This window comes from Argiope bruennichi, chromosome X1 (genome assembly GCF_947563725.1).
Source record: "Argiope bruennichi chromosome X1, qqArgBrue1.1, whole genome shotgun sequence".
Lineage (NCBI taxonomy): Eukaryota > Metazoa > Arthropoda > Arachnida > Araneae > Araneidae > Argiope > Argiope bruennichi.
The window spans coordinates 130,482,155-130,501,514 of record NC_079162.1 but is presented as its reverse complement, the minus strand read 5'-3'; the positions used below and the strand labels follow the sequence as shown (position 1 = coordinate 130,501,514).

Here is a 19,360-nt window from a genome sequence, read left to right as displayed (position 1 = left end):
CCCTAGAAATCATATACGTTGAAAAAAACAGGGGAAATCCTATATGATACTATTTTCATCGGGATACAGATTTAAAGTCAAGCTACTAGAGTAGAAACCTTGCGAAATGCAAAATCAAACTGTCACCAAAATCTTTAATTTTGAATACCGCTAATATCGTTCTAGCTACAAAATGTCAAATACATCAAAAACTTGTCCATTATATCCACTAACTGTAACCTTTCAGCACCCAGGGGATAACAGCCGTTGTCACTATATCCTATAATGTTTACATTCAAGTTAAAACTTGTCCACTCCATGAACTTTCGAATGAGTCTACAATAAATCATATAAGTGTTCTAGTTCAAGAGAAATTTAGTTTATCGTTTGCCATACATCACTCGCTCTTTGAAACAGACATTCATTAATAAGTCGAGAATTAAAAGAATGGTGGAATAAATGAATTCTTAGGATATAAAAATATCTGTAGGTTAGTTTCTACTGTGCCTGTAACTTAATAAAAATACTACTATTTATATTATACTTTAAAATTTTCATTCCTGAACTTAACTATAAAAGTGAGCTTAAGATGGGCAGGAAATTAAAATTAGGACGACAATAGCCCCATGCAAATTTCTTTAACGAACGCCAATTTCAGTGAATGATGTATTGGCATTGCAAATTAAAGAATAAACTTTTCCTGAACCAGAACACTGATATGGTTTATTGTAGGTTCATTCGAAAGCTGATGAAATGGACAAGTTTTTTGGTAAATTTGACATATTATAGGTAGATCGGTATTGGCTTTATTCAGAACTAAAGATTTTCGCGACAGTTCAATTTCGCATTTTGCCAAGGTTTTTACACTTGTAACTTGGCTTCAAATCTAAGTATCCTGATAAAATGATGTCATATTATAGGACTTTCCATGCACTTTCAAAACATTTATTTTAAATTTAAGCCTACCGGAGATATATTTACGTAAAACTTTTCCCCGATCGGCAGCATTGGTAATATGCACTTTACTCGACATAACTTGCAAACGGTACGAGATAGGGCAGGGTTATTATAGTGTTTTATGACCCACATGGGCTCTTCTACTTACTTTCGTTTGGCACATTAGGTCAAACTTTACCTACGTACATCACTAGCCAATCTATTTACTTATGTCCAAAAATATTTAATAATAAATTTTATAATAAAAATATTTAATAACATTGCTGCTTTTCTTCTTTTATATTTTGAGAATAAATTGCGGACTAGGTTTTTGCAAATTTAATTTCAATATACAGTCAAACCTCTCTAAGCGAACTCGATTAAGATTAATTATCATTAGTCCGAAATGAATTCATAATCCCCAACCAAATAGATTGAAAATTAATGTTAAAATATTTGCTTAAGACGATTTTGGTTAATACAAACTTTCGCTTACGATGAACGAATTTTTGCTGTAGGATGAACAAAATATTAAAACATGCGTAGGCTTAAATACAACTAACTCCATAAAAAAAACAGAAGATTCTGCATTAGTACAGCAACATTCTAAATGCAAAAAAGTTCAGTTCGGGGGATTTCACTAGCGCAAATCAGACGCCAAATATGAGTGATCAAATCTTTTACTTTTTTCCTGCTAGAGTAAGTATTTGAAGATGGAAGAATGTCATTGTCAGTTTCATTAGCCAGGGTTATGCATGGGAGTGTAAAATGACATTTGTTACGTATAGTTGATATCGCTCGTACCGCGTGAGAGACAAACAAAATGGTGCAAGAAATTCTTACATTCTAATTCAAGTTTGCCAGAAAAACAGTCTATTTTAAATGATGTTGATGATGAAATTCAAACAAAATTCGAAAACACTGTGAAACATGCCATTCCAAGAAATATATTGTCCACTATTTAAAAAACCGTTACAAAATCAAAGCGGCTTGTGTTTGAAATAAATTTGAGCCCAAGCAAAAAGAATGCGATTGCAAAAGAATGAAGAAAATCATCTTAATGAAGAGGATAAATGAAACTCAGAGTAAAAAAACAAGCCGTTAACTGGAGAAATACTGCAAGAAAAAACATTTTTTTTTTTTTTTTTTTGAGCGTGGAATATTTTCAAGCTGGATGGTACAAAGATTTAAAGATGGGCATAAAATGTAAAGAAGTATGTAATGTAATAAGTCTGCATAAATGTATGTAAGAAGACTTGTGGTAAAAAAAATAACTTTAAACCGGTAATCGTGAACAAATTTCTAAAGAATAATTTATCACCACTTTAGCCTTGAGAAATTTACACTGCTGACAAAACTGAACGGTAAATGCAGCAAAAAAAGATTAACAGTGTTATTTGTTTGTAATATGGTTGGATCAGATAAGTTACTTCTTTTCGTACATACGAATCGGAAAAAATCCAGTTTCTTAAAAATGTAAAGACACTTCCCCTTCAATAGAATGCCAACAAAACCACCGAGGTGACAGAATTAATTTTCACGGAATGGTTAAAAAAACAAACTAAACCGAGAAAATCGAAAAATTTGAATGATTCTGGATAATTGTAATTACTGCCCATAAAATGATGTGCAGAGATTAAATTTCTTCCGTCTGCAAACACAGCTTCTAAAGCTGCAGCCTTGTGATCAAGGCATCATTCGTTGCATTAGGGAACATTATCGGAAACAACTGCATCGATGATCACGATGAATGTTGTGGTAAAAATACGAAGCAAACGTCTATAATGCAATATTTCAAAGTTGAAAGGAGATATTGTAGTAAGATTTCATTAAAGAATGATAATGTTGTTCTGTTATGCTGCATTGGATGTTCTTTCCCCTCCCCCATTTTTCAATCTCATCTATATTACTGTTAATACGAACGAATTTCGATGATCCCATGGAATTGATCTTAATGAGGTTTGACTGTATTTTTTCAAACATAAGAGAGTGTTTGAAAATCAATCAATTTTTAAATGAAAATTTATACATTTTGATGTAATTTTAAACTGATAAAGAAAAATGTACATAAAAAAACATTGAAGCTTTCATGCATCAAAATTCATACACTTCTAAACTGAAGTGCAACACAAAACACCTAATTTCAAGAATATCAAAGGTAAAATGGGTGTCAAATTTAAATGGTGCAATAAGATATGAAATTTCAGTTATCATTTAAGATACAGCAGCATCAGTAATAACACTAAAAAAAATGTTTATGCATTCGAAATTTAAGAATCAAATGTTATTATGACAGTTTTGAATGATTTTTACTACTGAAATACAATAAAATAAAAGATACTGAACAGAACCTAGTTTTAAAATAATGACAGACGCAAATATACAAAATGTTGCATAATCGCATTTTGGTATAGTTAAAATAAATAAAAGATATTAGACTTCTGCCAAATTTAAGATGCATCTTATAACAAGAAAGTATTAATTTACTTCTTATAATTTTACAGAATTTCAATGTACATTACAGCTTTAAAAGAAATACTTATAACAGATATCTGTATCAAGATTCAAGAGTGAAATTAATTTACAAATGGAAAGGTTGAAGAAATTTTCTGAAGATATTTAAGAAAAACTTTATATGGAGTAAGTTTTTTGTAAGAATTTGGATATTCTTTTGACTATAAAACAATATAAACACATACAAGAAAATGCAATTTTTTACTACAGTAAAAACATTACTGAAATCAAGTGTGTAGATGTGCACTTAAATTACTAGGAATTTTTTATTGATACATTTACATATTTTTTACTTTTAAACCTTTTTTTTTCGTAAACAATTTTTTTCTATCAAATATGCATGTTAAGAAATAAAAAATAATAATTAAAAAAACCAGCTACATATGATATAAATACGATTCAGAACTGCAATTCCAGAAATTATTGTAAGCAAAATTTTTTATTTTGATGTATACACTATAAATAGTCTACTGAATACAGCTTTAGATATGTGAGCCAAAAGACTAATACTATTTAAGGAACAATTTAGAAAAGTAAGAGCACTTTTCAACATCTTCTAAGTTGGAAGGGAAGGTTAAAATTACTTCCAAAACAAACAAGCCACGTTTGTTATATTCACGCCGACACACACCGAGTTGATCAGTAGAGAATATTTTATCTTAATTTCTTTCCCTACTTATTCAATGAAAAGAAAAATTGGATGCTTTAATATACAATAAATAACTTAACATACACATAATTCAATAATTAATTACCAATTTTTTAAACTTTATAAACAATCAAAATCAATTTCTTCTATTCTTTAAATTACCCAATATCCTGGTTGAAAGCAAACTTTCAAAACGCCATTTCTAAATTAGGCATAAATCTTCATCAAGTTCACACAAATGGTATATACAAATGAAGAATTAAGAAATAGTTTCGATTTCAATAAATTATACACAAGACCTTTAGAATGTAATAAAAATATATACATTAGATGGTTATTTGCTTATAAAAATAATAACCTTTTCAGAAATAAAAGAAATATTTTCTCATTGACTTAGAAACTTCACATACAAGAATTATTACAAACTCTGGAGGGGAAAAAAAATTAAAAAAATGCTTGCTCAATGCAAGCATTCACTTTTCTCAACTGTGAGAGGTAATAATCATTAATGACAATTTTTCATCAATTTAAGTTTTAAAAAAACTTCTAATATATGTTCGTTTTATGGTAGTAAAAGCAACTTTTTCTTTATTTTGATTTTTAAAGAAAGAAGCAGAGAGCATGAAAAAGGATATATCACTTTCTAAAGAACTTCTTAAAATGCAGCATTCAACAAAAATATGTAAAATTCTAATTGAATGTGCATATTAAGGAGCCAATAGTGCAATTTGTTAAGAATTATATAAATAAACTATACGTTCAATATTCCGTCGACAAACAGGACAACGCTTATTCTCAGCAAATAATTTACGACCACATTTAAAGCAACAAACTTTACAGCCAACTTTCCCATGAATAATGGAGCTGTCAGCAGGTTTTGCACAGCAAAATAAGCATAGCTGCTTATCTAATTCGATTTCGGTACGACCTTTATCAGCTTCAAGTGCATTTGATGAAGACTGAATTACATCTGAGCTGTCATTACATGAAGAGGATGGTGAGCTTAAACTTTCTGTAGTCGCACTAGATAAATCTGAGAGATTGCGATTTGATGAATCCTATAACATCAAAAAATGTATTAGAAAACTAATATCCATAGAAAATAATGAGAGAAAAGAATTTTAAAAATTAAAACATGCAGGCTTTCAAAACTGAAGCGACATAAGAATTCTATTAGCAATCCGGAAGTACACCAGAATGGAGTCGGACATTTCGAACTATCAGGGGCATATTAAATATTAAAAAATTCTGTACCAAATAAAAAAAATACTTTCTATAAAAAGATTCATATTGCATGAAACTCCAGATTTTTTTTTTTAAATTTATGCTAATTCCCTTTATACACTGAAAACATATTTCTCATTGAAGCTACTTAAATGAGTGATTAGCAATTTTACAGCATACCACAAAGATGTTCCATCAGGAAAGTATATTTGTTAACACAGTATACTATTTAATCTACTGCATGCAGAAGGGAGGAGAAAAAACTTTCACAAAAATATTTACAATTTTAAAATATATGTTTAAATATTTTATTTAAAAGTTTGTCTCAACTAATTATGTCATAAGAAGTAGGATATAAATATATGTATTATATAAATCGTTGTACTGTACCTTTTGCTAATGTCGAAGAAAATTTTTGGAAAAGCCATTATTCCTAAAGTTTTTGGGATAATACTATATGGCTTAGCATTATTTTTCATTATTCAGCCATAATTATACCATTATATTAGTATCAATACATTTCTGGAATAAAACTTCTTAAATATTATTCCATTAGAAATAAATGTTCATTCAAGGAGCCTTTTTTCTTCTTAACATCCTATAGCACCATTATTAATACACATGCTGATTTTAAAAATACATATACTTTGAATAATTATGTAAATAATAACCATCAAAAATTTCATTGCTCAAATTAATTTTTTACAAATTCTGAATTCTGTTAGCTACTGGAGTGTTTATATTATTGACCATTATTGTCCAGGCATTGCTCATTAAAGTCAATTGTTGGATTTCAAAAGCAGTGATGATATTAATTGGCAAATGATGATTTCTCTTTTAATGGATGCTCTCAAATAGTTGACTGTAGATACTTTGAATCATATATAAATATCCTTCATATATTCTCATAAAAAATAAATCAAATATCTTGAGATCCAATAAGTTCAATGCTACTCCATCATCCTAAACACCTGCTCGCCAGAACTGCATCAAGATATATCTTAATGACCTAACAGTTATTTGAAAGAATCATATCCCACTAGAAAGTATTCTCCACTCTCTAATATTTCACGAAAATATGATAAAATGTATCCCTTCTACAAATTCATGTAAACTAACTAGTCACAATATTCTTATAGAAGAAACTATTAATTAATTTACAGAATGACGAAGTACCTTACTTAGTCAACCCTCTGATAATACCAAGTGGTGTTCTGCTGTGAAATGAGCATGGAGTTAAGTATAATTGTAACAGTTAATTGAACCAAAATACACAAAAATTGTAGCGAAAAAAAAAAGATTTATTTAGAATCATAAGTCTTAATAATTAGCACATAAACAGAGGCAAAACTAGGACAGGCAACACAAGTGCCCTATCGCTATTATCAGGACACGCAAAATTGAGAAATCGGTTGCATTTAGGAAATTTATTAATAATAAAATGGTTTCAATAAAGTGAAGAAGAATCTACAGAATGCATTTCATTTTAGAACTGGGAATCAGTTAAAACAAGATTTCTTAAAGAAATTTGATGACTAAAATACCATTCTTGAGAATTTACACTCATTTCAGACAGTAGGAATAAGTGCAAATATTAGAACACTCGGTCTTTTAGAAAAGGGGCAATAATACAGTAAAACCTCAATAGTCGTCATTACCGCTTAAGTCGTTTTCTTTTTAGTCCCGACAACGTCTCATACACAATAATATGAAATAATCCTCTTTCACCCATCACCAAATTTAATTCTATTTCGAAAAACCCGTCCGCCTCAAAATTGGCTAAAAGCCTCTTTCTTCTCCATTTTACATGCCATCGTGTCACATTTTCAGGTCCACAATTTCACGTTAAGAAAGCCAAGCATTTAAGAGGTATTTCCGATTCACGTTTGCCACTTCAGCAAAGCACCTACAAGCCCATATTGTTAAGCACTCCTTACCATACAATACTCATTTGGGGGATTTGGTTTCTTGAAATTTCTCTATGCAAGCGTACCATACTTTTCGCGATGACTCTGTCGAGTGCAAACGTTTCCCTCCGGAGTAACTTCATTTTAAAGAGAGCAAGACCCGCTATAAGTAATTCTGCAATTTTCATGTTTCGATTATGTTTTTAACATGCCACGAGAAAGAAAACTTACCTTATTATCTTTTAAAGAAAAGAAAAGAAAAAAGACTTAATTACACTTTTTGAAAAATCAAATGATTTGAAAACACCTTTTGCCAAAGAATACAATACTCCTAAAACTACATTAAACGATATTCTTTCATTGAAACAAGTCAATAAAGAAGCTGAGTGAAAAGACAAAAATTAAATCGAAATATGACTAGATCCAGAAGGTTTTAGTTCGATGGTTAAAACATGCCAGAGCTGAAAATTTGCTAATTTATGCCATGGAAACTGCTGAAGAGTTGAGCATTAAAGACTTCAGACGTAGCAATGGTTGGCTGGAACGTTTCAAAGACAGACATCACTTTTCTTTTAAAACGATTTGCGGAGAAGCAACAGCTGTTGATGGCGATGCTACAGAAAAGTGGAAAAACAATGACATTTTTATCTAGGTTTGATGCATCAAATGTTTTTAATCTTGATGAAACAGGCTTTTTTTTTTTTTTTTTACCGTCTTTTGCCTGATAAAGCTCTGAAATTTAAGAGTGAAAATTGCACCTCCGGAAAATCAAGCAAACAATGCTTCACACTTCTGTTTGGAGCTAATATGAGTGAAAATGAGAAACTAAAATCACTTACGATAGGTAAAAGCAAACAGCCATGCTGCTTTAAAAATCTTAAATCCCTTCAAGTTGAATATGAAGGAAATTCAAATGCATGAATGACTACAACGATTTGGGAAAGACATATTTGTAAACTGGATTCTCAGTTTTGGCGTCAGGAAAGAAATGGTTCTGTCACTGTTGATAATTGCACCGATCATAATCAACTCGAAAATTTAAAAGCAATCGAAACTGTTTTTCTTCTCCCAAATACAATTGCAGTTCTTCAGCCTTTAGATCAAAGGATAATGCAGGATTTTAAACGAAAGTACAAAAAATGCTTGTAAAGGATCTGATAAAAACGAAAAGTTTCGATTTTAGATGCGATTATCTATCTATCTATCAAACTGTCTCCGACATGCAAACACAGAATCAGAAGAAATCTGCTGCGAAGGCATCATCGATCCAGAACCATCGGTCTTTGAAAAAGGTTGGAACGTCAATGCCTTTGATGTGTTTGACACCATTGATAACGATATCGCAATCTGCTCACAAACGACTATAAATATTTTGACATCTGCATTTTGGAAAGTAAAACAAAACAGTTCAAGTGAGAATAGCGATGTGGAGAATATGAATCAAATGCCAACTAACAAGACAAAAACAATCGGAGCCCTGGAGAAAGTTCGACAGTACTTAACATCCATTCAAAATACAACAGATGAAGAATTTAAAGTCTTTAAATATATTAGAAAAGAGAGTAATAATTTTAATGTACCAAAGTAATTAAAATTATTACTTTATAAATCATATATTATTATTTTATAATAATAATATAAATAATTATATATTATTTAAATAATAAATTATATATTATTTATATTTATAAAATTATATTTTATGTAACTATAAAGTTTTTTTAAAAAAAAATTTCTATTAATTCATTCGCATGTCTTGATTTCTGAAAATTTTGTTTTTGTCAACAAATCCGACAGCTATTTATGAAAATCTGTCAGTGTTTTTCTTTCTTTTTTTGTTAAATTTTATTTAAAAAATTCCCACTCCACTCATGTTCCCGAAAACGTCAGTGACGACTTAATGAGGCTTTACTGTATATCAATTTACTTTTCAGAATGGATGATATATACGGAAATAAAATGTCGCAAACTCTATATTCATACCCACCTCTTCTGAAGTTTGTGACAAATTAAGAATAAAGTATTATCCTCATTTTCTAAGAACATAGAATGAACTACTCTTATTTGATTGGCAAATTGTAAGAAAAGCCACTTTCAAATATTTAGTTTCAGTGTATAAAAAATTAATATATTTTTTTCATTATTAGAAGTATTAGTGTGTATGTGTTTTACTAGATAAAATGCATTGTACACATTATTTTTTAAAAATATCAAAGAAATGCATAATATTTTACATTTAACATGAGGATTTTCACACAAACAGCTACGCGAATTTCTTATTTAAGACCTTTTTCAACAATAAAAGTTATAGTGCATTACGTATATACTATCTCCGTATAAAAAAAATTTAAAAAGCTAGAAATTTATTAAAAACTTTCGAAATGATTTTATTTTAAATTTTTAACAGTTTTTAAGATATACCCTTATGATGGTATTTTAGATCAAAAAGCCATCCATATTTAATATCTATAGTACAATTATGCGACTAATATCAAACGATAATGCTGCATTTATAGCCTACCAATCTGATCGTACACTAAAGGCAAACCATTTAAATTAAAATTATTCTTTTCGAACAAATTTGAAGAAAGTGGAAAAGTGCATTTCAAAAAAGTTTCCAAAACTTTAATTTGAATATTAATCAAAGAGAAATTTAAGTGTTAATGGCATAACCTCTGAATATATTTTATTGCATAAAAATAATTAAATTCAAATAATAATAATTTACGTGATTTAAATTTAACTGTCATACAACGTTCTTATCATTTCAGTGCATTTAAAAAAATTATAATATAATTTGCGAAGGTAAATTTTATCTTCGAAATTTAATTCAAATCTTTAAATCATATTTTTCTTCAATTTAGATTTTCTTTTTCTCCTCATGATTTTAAAGAAAAATTTATTTTTATTTCATGATTAGAATTTGATATGTGATATTCATTATGTGCACTTGAACTAGAATTTTAAACTAGATTTAGAAGATTTTTGAAACTAAAAATAGAAATATTTTTAATCATTCCATAAGAAAATCGTTTTTTTTTTGTTTCCTATTTTAAGTATCTGTATCTAACAAAAGAAATTAAACATCTATGCAATATAAAGAGATAGATAAAACTTAATCATCGATTATATGAAATTGTAATCATAATTTGTAGCAAGTGGAATTTTAATGAAAATATATCTGAGTTACATAACTCATATAAATTTTTTCAACAAACAATGCAACAACAAAATAATTTAGTGACAAAGCCCACTTTTATTTAAATGGGTATGAAAATGCGCAGAACAGCAGTATTTGGAGGACTGAAAATCTAAATTTCGAAATCGAGAAGTCTTTCCACCCCTAACTGGTAACAGCTGGGCAAGGATTGATAAATCACTGAATAACTGGTGTGATATTCATTGACTGATGAACCACACATGATTAAAAAAAAAAAACTGATTTCTATTATACAAAGTGGCCAGGATTTCGAAAAGATGTAGTTCATGGAGGACAGAGCACGACTCTAAAGGACCGACAGAATGTTTGAAGTTCTTGAAAGACCACTTTGGAGAACATACTTTGGCTTTGCGTACCTAGAAGCCACTAGAATGGGAATTGTTTGGCCGCCATAATCTCCTGATTTTCCCTGCGATTCATCTTTGTTTGTCAATATTATAGACAAAGTTTACGCATATGACCACGAAACTACAGTTGAGTTCAAAACTGCCATTCAGGAGAGCTCATCGAAAATATCGAATTCACGTCTTCGTCTGTGCCATGTCATAGCCACTGACGGCAAATATATCGAATATATCAATAGTTAATTTTAAATTGTAAATAAAATTTTTGAGTAAGTACATTTTGAAAGTGTAAGTACCGAGTACTTAATTTTTTTTTTTTTTTTTTTTTATACAGCTCAATAAATTTTGACCTGAATTTTACAGTTTATTAACACTGGTCTTTTTTACTGTGTGCATCATGAGAAAACGATTATTTATAACTAAGAAAAATTTAGCATGTAATGTAGTTTTTTAAAAAAATGAATTCATTGAATTTATCACTATGACCTATTATTCTAGATTCATGAACTTATATATTTCATAAGATACTAAGTTTACATAGATTCAGTGTAAAAGCATGTGCAACAATGAATTTATTATAATTTTGCATCCAGCTTAGATATGTGCTATATAATTAAGTAATGTGTAATTATTGCAATTTAAATTAGGTTAATGTTTGACCAAACAGATAAATAATCTTAATTCTCATAATTTTAGAAAATCAATCAGGATAATTTCTTTAATAGTTAAATGCAAGGATCTAAATAATTAATATCGTTATCTGCAAAACATGCAGATTATTTTCAATGTGTCCAGGTATCAAAATTTAATTAAAATATAATGCACTTTTTGTGAGGGATTTTTTTTTGTATTATTCTACTTATTCCATAATTTTTAAAAACAATCTTTCCGAATGCCAAAAATTGTTTAGTCTGTTTAATGTTAACCATATAAAATAAAAAAAGTTTTATGTATTCTTTAGATTTTATTGAAATTTCAATCTTGACTCTCTGATATAAACTTTTTTTGGGGGGAGGGGGGTCAAATGCCAACTATAATTTTTAAAAATAGGGTGATGGTGCTGTTTTAATATTCATCCAAAGCATTATTTTGTGCAGAAGTAAGCCATTGCATGCGTAATTAATTATCTAAAAATAGTAAAAATTCTGTATTTTATAAATTGTTAATTTTATGTTTATATGAAATCTTGCACCTTATTAACTGTTAATCATAATATTTAGATTAACTTAGTCAATACTATACAATTATATTAATGACAAACATTGCAAGAAGATTATAAATATTAAAAAGTCCACATTTGCAAATAAAAATAGCTATCAGCATTAGAAAAACCAAAATTATTACTTACCTTATTTTTATTAAATTTTCTGGAAAGTTTTCTTTTACTTCTTGCAAGTGCTCTCCGTCTACCCTCTCTCTTTTTTATATCTCTTTCATTTTTTTGCCTCTCAGATCTTTCAGACAACCATCCAACACGAGTTCGCCAACAAACAGCACAACAGCGCATTAGAGGATCGTTGAGTGTAAAACAAGATAAACAACGCCATTTGTCCTTTTAAAAAGTTAAAGACTGCTTAACTATGAATTTAAATATGAGTTTTATATAAATGAGAAATAATACAGAAAATGTAAGCAAATATTAGATCTTAAACATAAATGTCATTTTCTACAAGCAGTGAGACAATTTTATAGACAATGCAACAACATTTTGCAGAAACCTTAGTAAAATATTCTGATTATAATTACAGACAGCTGTAACAAATTTTACTTCTAAATTAACAGACCCTAAAAAGAAAAATTAACATTTAGAAGCTGAATAACAATGTAATATATGACTCCCTTCACTCAGAGCATGAGAAAATGCTGAGAACAGCAGTGTTATATGGCACATGTAAAATTAATTTAATAAAAAAGTGCGAATTAGATCGGGAAATAAGAGACCATTTTAGAATGAAGTTAATATGGGCTAAATTAAGATAAAAAATTAGGAAATTAATTAGGATTTAAATTAGATGACAATATTAAATATATAACAGAGAACTTATATTTAACCAATTAATTTCTACACACAACTATTTTTTCATTTATCATAACCATCCTCACATATGTATTACAAAACAAATTGGGGGAGGGGGGGAAGCAAAGCGATTTAAAAAAACAACAATTCATACTATCAATTCGAAATACAGAACCGTTTCTGAACCATCACAGGATTTTACCTCTCACAATATCTATTTATGAATAAAGAAATAAAAGTGCAAGAAGCAGAAACGTAAGAAATCTAACTGCACACTCACCTAACTACAAGTTCATAAAATGAAATAAAATATTGAAATTAAAATAATTTTTGCAAGGATTAGCGATAATAGCATGTGGAAAAACATACCAATTGAAGCCGAGAAATATTACTGAACATGCATGCATATGGGGGAAAAAAGAAAAAACATGAGGTGGTCTTCTACTAGTAACATAACAAAAGAAAGCAACAATAATTAAAATAATAATAAAATAAAAGTCAAGTTCAAATAATTCCCATTAATAAAAGAGATGTTCAAAATTAAGTATTAGAAAGACTTTTGAATTATCGTTTATTTTTCATTATTGCTTATTCTTGAAAAATGCTGTTTGCCTAATTCAAGAGTATAAAAGTTCTGATAACACTTGTTGGCTCAATGTATTACACTTCATTGTTGTTGGAATTTACATTAAATAGTTCAATTTCCTCAATGAAACTAATATTCAAACAGCAAACTTAAAGGTCTATTGTAAATTGATTTACATTATGTGGCAAGTGTTTTAAAATTTAATGAAACACTGAATTAAAAAACTGCATTATTCTAATTAATACTCAAATTTTGATCTGATATTAAAAAGCAATTTTATTGAAAATACTACATAAATAAATGTAAGTGAAATGAACTCTAAAAAATAATTCACTCACTTCTTCAGATAATTCTTGTTCCGATTGTGTTTCATCAGATGATCCATCAGCTAAATACTCTATGTCAGAATCTGATGAGCGTGCAATAAATGTTATGATTGCAGATTTGACAATCTCCTGAAAAGAAGATGCAAATGCATAATGGAATTGTTATTTAAACAGTTAACAACCACACTGATTTCCACAATGGGCAGGGATGAAATGACTAAATAGCACCAAGGCCAAGAATTTTACTATGCAAGGCTAAAGATTTTACGTGAGGCTGGTTAATTAGGAGATTGTAACTAAATAGAAGCAATTTTCAGTATTCCTGCAAATCAAGCAGATATTTATTTTCCTTTTGAATTTAATCCTTGGTTATAGCTATTAACTACATAAATTTTAATTCTTTTAATCAGAAACATATGAACCAAAATTAACATAAATCGAATATAGAAAATAAAAAATATATCGCCAAACTGAAGTTAGATATTCAGTTATAATCTCATGGCAGTCTTCGGAAGTTCGAAATTGCAAAATAAAAGCTATAAATTTTGACCAAGAAAATCATAAATTTCTGGAAAAGTTAAAAATGAGATATTCGTTATATTGTCGATAATTGGTATCATTTACATAGTACATTTAAATTAATATAGCATTTTCTAATAAGAAAGGTAATTTCCTGCATACAATATTGCAAGTTACATTATGTAAAATATTTTTCTGATGAAGTAGATGCCACATTTAGCTAGAGGCAAACACCTGAAGCTATGCTATATAATTGCCAACGTGCAAATTAAATATTTGTTAACATTTTCAGTTTAAGATCATTATTCAGCCTTGATAAGAATTACTTGCAACCATTGGTAAAGTATATCTTGAAATGCAATTTTTTTTTTTTTTCTGTGTTGAATTTTTAAGCTTAAACACCATCTTGTAACTCTTTTTTTTAAAAGAATGTTTTGAAGCAATATCATTCTAATAAAATAACTAGAAAGAATGGTGATGCAAGATGCATATCTTAAGAAATACAATATTAATAATCAAGGGATATTTTCTAGTTCAAGATAGAAAAACCAACAGAAAAAAAAAAGCAAGCAATAAAAAAAATCAATTACAAGCCAACACATTTCTAAAAATATTTCAAATACATACTTCAATATCACTGTCACTCTCGCATGAAAATTCATTGCTATCAGTCATTGTTTCAATTTCATATTCCACATCAACATCAAATGTTTCAGCGATAATTAAACCATTAACACTGAAGTTGTCATCACTGGTTGAGTCTTTCACAAATTCTGTCTCATAATCCTAAACAATAAGTTTCAATTTAAAATTTTTAAAAGTAAATATTTGTTATCAAAATAAAAATAATTAATACTTCAAACCAAACAAAATCTGCTTAACAAATCAAGTAAAAAGTAATGTATTTATCTGCATTATCATAAATCTAAAATATTTTTATTGGACACAAATATTGAGATCTTCTCAAATCAAACATATCAATAAGAAAACACTGGAATGTGAATAAAATAAAAAGATTTTACTACAACTTAACATAAATTATGGTAAATTCATGAATGTTATAACATTAACAATGATAATTCAAATCTTTTCAATTTTTTGTGCTGAGATAATTCTAAGTTAAGAAATACAAAATTCAGTTAAATGAGAAGTTCAAAAACCTGTATTCCACATTAAAAAAAATAATAAATTAAAAAAAAAATGCCTGTTCTTACTTCATATTTCATCTATAAAGAAATCTAGGTTTTTCCTTTTTTTACTGTGCTTAGGTGTTAAGACAGACAAATTATAATATAGCAACAAAATCTTCTGCAGGCAAAGTGTTTAATCCTGTTTAGTAAATATGCAATGTAATAAGATTCATTGCCTAACAAATAACCTCAGACATTCTTGACTGTTCTTAATAAAACAGATACATTTTCAATTAATCACTTTACAGAATTAGACATCATAAGCACACAATAATGATAAATGTGATAAGAAATCAAATGGTTACAGAAAGTTTTGGAATGAAACTTCAATATTTTTAAGTAATAGTAAGAGTTAGCAAAATACGCCATAAGGAAGAAATATAAACATACTTTTCAAAAAATGACACCGTTTGCAACAAAGGGAAGAAAAATTTTCTTAGCAGAACAAACATATTTTACCTGGCAACTATGCATGCTTTCATCACTTTCACAGCTTGTGTCATCAAAACATTTAATTCTTTTTACTGCAAATTCGGAGGGTGCTAGAGAAATTTTCAAAATGGGTTATAATTCAAAGCTATAGAATAAAAAAACACACACAAATGGCAAGTCAGTACAACATATACAATAAGGGGACTATTTTAAATTTTAATCCTAATAAAGTTAAAAAATTGCTGTAAAGTATGATTGTTAGTGAAGGGGAAAATACCGAAAAAATTTTCACCCATGACCTAAAAAAGATGACAAAAAACTATCTTTACACTAACATTTCACATTTTTATTTTGCAGAAAAGGTCTAAAATTTTAAAATTCAGATGAAAAAGTGAGCTTTTTTTATGTTTTACAAAATAGTAATTGCATCAATTTAAATTATAAAATTCTATCTCTCAGCATAATTTACTAAATTGAGATTTTATATATTCTATTTTGATAAAAGTACGTCTTTTTATAGCTCTTTGCTGACGTCACAATTTTTTATAAAATGATATAAAACTTGTCAGCACGCAGCAGCTGCCACTAAAATTTCACCTACACTCTATTTAGCCATTAAACCAATTGCATTATGTAGATCTAACCAAAAATGTCTTAATTTTGAATTTCTTATCAATTTTTGGCATCAAGGATTTTGAGAGCAAGATTGAAATAATGAATCCATCTTTGTATGCACATTTTATCTGCAGACTCTGAGAATAGTTTGAATCAACTCTTAATTACATTATTAGACAAATAAAATATGGCACAAGAAATTTAAGAAATCAAACTCAAGCTGATTCTGTCTTGTAGAACTGACAAGATACTCTTTTTTTTCTTTTCTTTTTATCAAGGTTTCTGTTATTGGAGAGGGTGAATGTTGTTGTTATATTTTATCCAATCTATCAGCTCAATGTAATAAATAGCATTAAAATCTTTAAGGGATTAAAACTCATGCAGACTTTGCATTCCTTTCTTTAATAACCACCATAATTATCATTTCCACTACTTCATTTGCACTAGGTTATTACAAGTTCCACTCATGTTACAAGACCCATCAAGCTCATAAATCAAATTAATCTGCTCCTCTCTTTTAATTCTGTACATTTTAATCCCTATTTTGTCTTGAAATATAGTTAAATTTTCTGCCAACAAAGTAGCATCCCTTTGTTACTATGAACTGGTTCATATCTTGTCCTATAGCCTGTCATTTCATAAGATATTGTGCATATTTGTATAGCAGATACACCACAATTTTTCATGAAAGTTTGAAAATTTTTAACCCTAATGCACAAACTTAAAATATGGCACATGGTTTTTAAATATAAATTTTCTATTACCAGGCAACTAAAATGAATTTCTTAGATGTTTAAAAATATATATATATATCTTGTATACTTTTACCATAAAGATTATTTTTTTGGAGGGGAGAGGAAGGTCATTTTTTCTAACTTTTATTCTTTGTATGAACTGAAGACTCAAAAAGTATATTTTTTTTTCAATGTTTCCCCATTAATTATCATGGAAAAATGCAATTTCTGAGCCCTATTAGAACTCGGTACTTGAAAAATCGACCCCCCCCCTCCATTACAGGCTAGACACCAGACTAGATTTCAATTTGGAAAACTGGCAGAGTACTTAATATGAACTATCATTGTGTACTAAGACAAATTTATGATATTAACATAAAGCTTAATTGTAAATAGCACACATTTAAAAAGAATATAAGGTTTAAGTAAGGACTAAGTCCAATGCAATTAAATGATGCAGGTTTTTCATGTTTGAAGCAGTTCTGCCAGTTTGTCCTTATCTGGTGGAGTCGTGAAACTTATTTACATAATACTTCAGAAATTCTAATGTTTGATTCAGAGTAAACTGAAAATTGTGGATAACCAGTGACCTTTAATTCAAAACATTTTCACAGAGATGTCCAGATATATGGACTCATGTTCTGCTGTACATCTGTACTAAGGCATGAAGAGTACTGTTTGATGTTCTAAATTCATAAATTAATTAGATATTGACTGAATGATTTCGGTATAAAATATTTCAAATAGATAAATCTAAAAACAAGATATATGTTTAAAGAAAAAAAGCAGTCAATATGCATGCTATGCTTATATTATATTAAATATATATACAGTGCACCTCAGCACCAGGGTTACAAACTTCTTGAAGAAACTGGGATACATCTAGGATTAACAACTGCATAGAACTGCTAGACACGAAATGCTTTCAGCACAGCAGACGGTGTTACATGTGCGTGAGATTCCTGAGAATCCCCATAAATATCTTCATTTCAGCATTATATTACAAGTTCCAAGGAGTATAACCAATGATATCACAACTGGCATCAGCAGACCCAAAATATATACTTCATTCCAAAGTCATGAGACATATTCCCAATCAACTCATAATGCACTTTCAGTAGGGTGACTATTGTTTGTATTTGCATGGAGACTCACACTTTACATATAAAAAAAAAGTATGAGGATGAGCAAGTGAATGGCATATTATTTTCTTTTAATTAAAGAAATAATAATCTTGAAGGCATCATCAATCAAAAGACCTATATGCATATGTAGAAAAGGAAAAAGGTCATCAAACTATAAATACTGATTCTTAAATTTTAGATCTACTATTGTCACTGGTTCTGATCACTGAATCCTGCCATGGAATGCTGAAATGAATATTCCCTTAGGAAATGCCTGGGAATCAAGCAATGCCGCTTATCATTCTAGCAAGCCTACCCGGACCAATATTGCTATGTGATTCCAAATCATATATGTATGCCTAATCCCTTGGATACATTTGTTATTTGGGTGCTGAGGCAGCCTGTAAATATATATATATTTAATCACTCCATAATCAAGCAAAAAAATGTGATATGGCAATCATAATTTCAAGGTTTTGGTGAAACTTCCCAAGCCTATTCCTTTTATAAAAATGAGTAAATATATGATTTCCACCCCCCTCTTTTATAATATATTTCACAGTTTGTTAAAGCTTAAGAAGTTTTGCATCTATATTGATTAGATGAAGAAAGCTAAATTAGTTTTTGGTTAGAAAATTAATTATCTTACTTGTTTATTAACAAGTATTCATAAAATTTTTATGTACATACATTAATAAGCAAAGACACCAGAAAAAATAAGCTGCACTAGAGATATGCTTACAAGTTCAGAAAAAAAAAAAAAAAAAAAAAAGGTTTATTTGTATATTTCTTTAAAATAAGATAAAAAGTTTAATGCTATATGGAGTACCTTTCAAAAAATATTGGATAATATAATATTTTTATTTGTTTGTTAATTTTGTTCTAAAAATATCCTTCAACCATATAAAAAGAATGGATCAAAGAGATAATTTATGTGTTAAGCGCAAATTCCCAATTAGCTAAAATGCAACCACTTTGCATCAAAATCTATAAAAGTAATTACTATTATGCACTGAAATCAAGATTACAAATTTGGTTTTAAGA

At 28.8% G+C, this 19,360-nt stretch overlaps 1 protein-coding gene across 1 annotated transcript in view; it reads right to left on the bottom strand.

The window, feature by feature from the left end:
- The window catches only part of LOC129959094 (solute carrier family 23 member 1-like), a 99,832-nt gene that overhangs the window by 63,874 nt on the left and 16,598 nt on the right, over window positions 1-19,360 (bottom strand). The window contains exons 7-10 of the mRNA XM_056071904.1: window positions 15,871-15,953; window positions 14,849-15,007; window positions 13,715-13,831; window positions 12,122-12,325 (exon numbers count right to left, since the gene is read on the bottom strand). Coding sequence (XP_055927879.1) covers window positions 12,122-12,325; window positions 13,715-13,831; window positions 14,849-15,007; window positions 15,871-15,953 — 563 coding nt within the window. The remainder of the gene's footprint in view (window positions 1-12,121; window positions 12,326-13,714; window positions 13,832-14,848; window positions 15,008-15,870; window positions 15,954-19,360) is intronic.